This window comes from Setaria italica, chromosome V (assembly GCF_000263155.2).
Source record: "Setaria italica strain Yugu1 chromosome V, Setaria_italica_v2.0, whole genome shotgun sequence".
NCBI classification, from domain to species: domain Eukaryota; kingdom Viridiplantae; phylum Streptophyta; class Magnoliopsida; order Poales; family Poaceae; genus Setaria; species Setaria italica.
Window position 1 is genome coordinate 14177850 of NC_028454.1, and position 5327 is coordinate 14183176.

At 45.5% G+C, this 5327-nt stretch overlaps 1 protein-coding gene across 2 annotated transcripts; it reads left to right on the forward strand.

Moving 5' to 3' along the window:
* Nucleotides 1–274: 274 nt before the first annotated feature.
* LOC101761382 (protein DETOXIFICATION 16) lies at nt 275–5054 on the forward strand. 2 transcript variants are annotated; one of them, XM_004968615.4, is made up of 10 exons: nt 275–516; nt 622–1166; nt 1382–1468; nt 1543–1599; nt 1711–1949; nt 2038–2156; nt 2274–2360; nt 2458–2532; nt 2620–2693; nt 4534–5054. In XM_004968615.4, exons 1-8 carry the CDS (start codon nt 382–384, stop codon nt 2506–2508), a joined length of 1320 nt encoding a protein of 439 aa, XP_004968672.1. In that variant the 5' UTR covers nt 275–381; the 3' UTR covers nt 2509–2532; nt 2620–2693; nt 4534–5054. The 2 variants fall into 2 exon arrangements, with proteins under 2 accessions (XP_004968672.1, XP_022682911.1); XM_022827176.1 differs by having other exon boundaries at nt 2458–2693; nt 4534–5052.
* Nucleotides 5055–5327: the final 273 nt, after the last annotated feature.

The following is a 5327-nucleotide window of genomic DNA, read 5'->3' on the forward strand; positions in this document are numbered from 1 at the left end:
GACGTTTTCAGTAAACACATCAAAAATCTGTCATAGATATTAAATGGTTTCTGTAGTGATGAGATAACAAGATACGTTCTCAGGAGTATACAAGTTCAACCAGTCCTGAAACTTCACAGCTCCGGTGGTCACGTGATCCCAGTGGTCCGTCCATATCTCAAGTCAAACTACCACACCCCGCCGTACAACGCGCTCCTTGTGTCCCGCACCTTCGCTGTCTCCACCTCCAAGTCAAAGCCAGCGGGAGCAAGAGATCACCCGGCAATGGATCACATGCAAGGCACTGCGGTCCGCGAGCCGCTGCTCCCGGCGGCGGACGAATGGTGCCGGCAGGGCCTCGCCGCGGCCGAGGCGAAGCGGCTGGTTCGCCTCGCCGGGCCGATGATCGCCAACTGCTTGCTGCAGAACATCATCAACATACTGTCCCTCATGTTCGTCGGCCACCTCGGCGAGCTTCCCCTCGCCGGCGCCTCCCTCGCCAACTCCGTCGCCAGCGTCACCGGCTTCAGTATCATCGTACGCCCATTTCCCTAGCCTCGTCGTCTACTCTTTAAGTTTGAAGAGCTCGGTTCTGTTCTGATTCTTGCTTGGCATCCATGGGCATACGGCTGTCTCATCCAGACCGGCATGGCGACTGCGCTGGACACGCTGTGCGGGCAGGCGTTCGGAGCGCGGCAGCACAACCTGCTCGGCGTCTACAAGCAGCGCGCCATGGTGGTGCTCGGGCTCACCTGCGTTCCCATCGCCGTCGTCTGGGCGCACGCCGGCCAGATCCTGGTGCTCCTCGGCCAGGACCCGCTCATCGCCGCCGAGGCCGGCGCCTACGCGCGTTGGCTCATCCCGTCCCTCGCCGTGAGCGTGCCGCTGCAGTGCCACGTCCGGTTCCTGCAGGCGCAGAGCCTCGTCCTGCCCGTAACGGCCAGCTCGGGCGCCGCGGCGCTCTGCCACCTCGCCGTGTGCTGGGCGCTCGTGTTCAAGGCCGGCATGGGAGCTAAGGGCGCCGCGCTTAGCAACGCCATCTCGTACGCTGTCAACCTGGCGATGCTGGCCCTGTACGTCAGGCTGTCGAGCGCCTGCAAGGACACATGGAACGGGTTCTCAATGGAGGGGTTTAAGGATCTGCGCAAATTCGCCGATCTCGCCGTGCCGTCTGCAATGATGATCTGGTATGTAAGGCAACAGATTCTCAAAAATACTCATCCAGATTCAAAACGTACGCTGTTTTGTTGTGCAATAGACAATACACCCGGATTTCATTTACAGGTGAAAACTTTAACAAATCTTCAAAAACTGGGCCTTAGGAATGATGTGCTCTTCTTTTGCACACATCCGGTGGCTCGATGCACCACTTGATAGAAACAATGTCATTTCTTGGGTGCAGCTTGGAGTGGTGGGCTTTCGAAACCCTTGTGCTGCTGTCTGGTCTTCTGCCGAATCCTCAGCTGGAGACTTCAGTGCTGTCAATTTGGTATAGCCCCACATCAAGATTCAGAAAGGACATACACTTTGATCTAGCTAACCGAGTGTTCAATTATTCTGCAGCCTTAACACTGGTATTCTTCTCTTCATGATACCATTGGGGCTTGGCTCTTCCGTGAGGTGACTGATTCCATGTCCTCCAACACAAACTGTTATATACCACTCAATACCTACAAGCATTACACTGCTGGAAATTTGATCGGCTCACTGTCTCGTTTCTTCACCCCACAGCACGCGCGTTTCCAACGAACTTGGTGCTGGACAGCCTCAGGCAGCAAAGTTGGTAACGAGGGTAGTCGTTTACATCGCCTTATTTTCAGGCTTCGTTCTGACCTTGGCCATGACCTTGCTACGCCACGTTTGGGGATACATGTACAGCAACGAGCAGGAGGTAGTGGCATACATTGCTCGAATGCTGCCGGTTCTTGGGATATCTTTCTTCATAGATGGCCTTCACGGCTCTCTCTCAGGTGACCGGCCAAATACGAAACTGACTGCATCATGGATAATCTTGAGAAATTAGAGTTGTAATAATCTTTGCTGCTTTAAATTTTCCAGGCGTGCTCACGGGCTGTGGCAAGCAAAAGATCGGCGCCGCCGTGAACCTCGGCGCGTTCTACTTGGCAGGCATCCCTATGGCGGTGCTGCTTGCGTTTGTCTTCCATCTCAATGGAATGGTACCTCTACCAAGCTCAACTTCTCATCTGAAACAAAAAACACCCTTAGAATGTAGTATAGTGAAACGACATGAACATCTCTGAACTCAGATACTGATCATCATGTGCTTCCGACAGGGCCTTTGGCTCGGCATCGTCTGCGGCAGCCTCACCAAGGTGCTCTTGTTTGCATCTGTCACATGGTCCATAGACTGGAGCAAGGAAGTAAGTAGAGAACACCAACTAAATTCTACCAGGATGCTGCTCTAGAGTCTAGTCTATCCAGGGTGACATCTCTTTCCTTCATGTTTTCGAATTTCAGGCTACCAAGGCAAAGGACAGGGTGTTCGGCTCATCTCTGCCAGTAGCATGAAATTTCAAGCATCACATGGAATAAGTTGCAACTAACTGTTAGGATGCCTTATTTGTCTATCCCCTGCCTTTGTCTTTGTCTTAACAAGAGTACGGAACCTTGTCTGGTCAGGAAACTTCATGAAACCAGTTTTCAGGGAGCGGCCTCAGTCTACTGTAGACTCTACCAACCGCTAATAGCTAACAGTAAGTTGTACTCCCTCTGTTTTAAATTGTAGTTCGTTTTGCCTTATCTAGATACTACATAGCAAAATTTATCTATCTAGAAAAATTAAAATGACCTATAATTTGGAACGAATGGAATACATGTTATTGGAATATGTAAGAAACCAAAGAACATGGAAAAGAGTCGGGACATTTTTCAGAGCAGAGTCTGGTCCAGCACTTTGGGATGTTCTATATTGGACATTTCTTCCAAACAAAAAAAAATTGAGGCAGGGAGACCCTTTGTCACCGGTCTTATATAATATTGTGGCAGATATGTTAGCAATTCTCATTTCAAGAGTTAGAGATAATGATCAAATTAGGGGCCTAGTGCCTCATCTGGTAGATGGAGGATTATCAATTTTTCAACATGCGGATGATACGATTCTCTTTATGGAAAATGATTTAGAGCAGGCTAAAAACTTGAAGCTAGTACTATGTACCTTTGAAAAGCTCTCCAGCCTTAAAGATTAATTTTCATACAAGTGAGTTGTTCTGCTTTGGGGAGTCAAAAGATATTGTGGGAGACTATGTGCAGGTCTTTGGCTACAAGGAAGGATCTCTCTTTAAAATATCATGGAATCCCAATAAATCACCGTAAAATCTCAAATGGATTGGAGCATGATTGAAGAAAGATTCCAGAAAAAATTAGGAAGTTGGAAGAGCAAACTTCTGGAGGAAGACTAGTGCTAATAAATTTTGTTCTCTTAAGCTTACCAATGTTTATGATGTCCTTTTTTAGAATACCTAAAGATGTTCTTAAAAGATTGGACTACTATAGATCTGACTACTAATCTAGATTTTTTTGGCAGTGCTATGAACATAAGAAAAAGTACACACTAGCTAAGTGGAGCATCCTTTGTGTACCAAAGAATGTGGGCGGTTTGGGTATCACAAATCTGGAAGTTCAAATAGATGTTTGCTAAGCATGTAGTTATTTAAATTTCTGAATGAGGAGGACATGTGGCAAAGCTTACTAAGAAGAAAATATTTAACTAACAAGACATTGACTCAAGTGTCAAAGAAGCCTGGTGACTCACAATTTTGGGCCGGCCTCATGGATATCAAGGACCAATTTCTATCAATGGGCAAGTTCGAAGTCTATAATGGTAACCAAACTAGATTTTGGAAAGATTTATGGATTGGGAATGAGACTTTGATGAAAAGATTCCCATCCGTGTATAACATCACTAGAAAGAAAAATGAAACTGTAGCCAAAGTTTTTAGCACTGTCCCTCTGAATATATCATTTAGACGTGCATTGACAGGGGACAAACTAAATAAATGGCTAAAGCTGGTGACAAAGGTGGCAGGACATAGTCTAAGTGAACAGAAAGACATTTTTCTTTGGAAGCTGAATAAAAACAAAGAGTTCACAGTGAAATCAATGTACAAAGAAATAATGCAACATGAAGGAACACCGTCTTTGTGTGCTTCCTGAAAATAAAAGTACCACTCAAGATCAAAGTGTTCATGTGGTATTTGAAAAAAAGAGTTGTCCTGACAAAGGATAATCTTGCTAAAAGAAGATGGCAAAGAAGATGGCAAGGAAGTACCAAGTGCTATTTTTTAACTCTAATGAGACTGTACAACATTTATTTTTCATCTGTCATATGGCAAGGTTCATTTGGAATGTTGTGTATCTCTCGTTTGGAATTCAACCGTCTACTAGTGTGTCCAATTTGTTGGAGTCTTGACTTAGAAGCTTTTCCTGATAGATTAGAAAACAAATTCTTATGGACGCTTCGGTTTTATGTTAGGCTATTTGGTTGAATAGAAATGAGGTGGTGTCAAAGGAACCATTCCTAATTCGTTTTTGCAGGTAATTTTCAGGGGGACCTTCTGGATAAGAAGCTAGTCGATGTTATCTAAAGAGGAGAAAATTACTCTGAAGGACAACTGTCGCAATACAGTTATGGATTTCTTCATACTTGGAGTAGATTTCAAGCCTAGTGTTTTTAGTGAATTTCAGGAGTAGACTTCAAGCCTAGTGTTTTTAGTCTTAGTGTCTCTGAACCTTGCTTAATTTTAAGAGCGTTTGCTGTAATCGCGATCTAAGTATTGTTTCTTGCTTTATGCTGTAAACTGTGGCCGTAAACATTCATGAGGCCGGATTTGTTATCCTTAAAGAATGATGGGTTGCGGCACTTGGTCGGCGATGTAAGTGGGGAGAGAGGCAGGGCTTGCGGATGTAGCGACTAGCGAGGATGTGAGATGTGCTCAGAAGAGGCAGGGCTTGTTATTAATGCTATATAGTTTAACCTTTTTTAGTTTTTACTGTCTTGGGAGGTACCAAGAGCTACCAGCGAAATATAACTAGAGAGAGGTATGGTATGGTACAAATTTTAGTGCTTATGTATCAAATTATTTACCTCTCTAGATAAATTTTCGTGATACTTCTCATGTACAAACCTCACCTCCGCAATTTATCCTAACTCAGTGAGTTCTTGTCTTTTGAGCCTTTGCCGGACACAATGGAATTGCTCTGTTGCCGGATTGGTAGCAGCAGCAGCAGGCGCGGCAACACGGTTGGCTTATCGTGCAACTGTACTAGTGCGGATCGGTACTGGCTATAGTATTTCCAACAGAATCGGATAATCCTGACCAAGATTCAAA

Bases quoted from the DNA above. Each gene is read 5' to 3' on its own strand.
- LOC101761382 (XM_004968615.4), top strand. From the start codon at position 382: ATGATCGCCAACTGCTTGCTGCAGAACATCATCAACATACTGTCCCTC. The intron at 1,167-1,381 runs GTATGTAAGGCA...TCTTGGGTGCAG, and splicing joins CCGTCTGCAATGATGATCTG to CTTGGAGTGGTGGGCTTTCG. The intron at 1,600-1,710 runs GTGACTGATTCC...TTCACCCCACAG, and splicing joins GGGCTTGGCTCTTCCGTGAG to CACGCGCGTTTCCAACGAAC.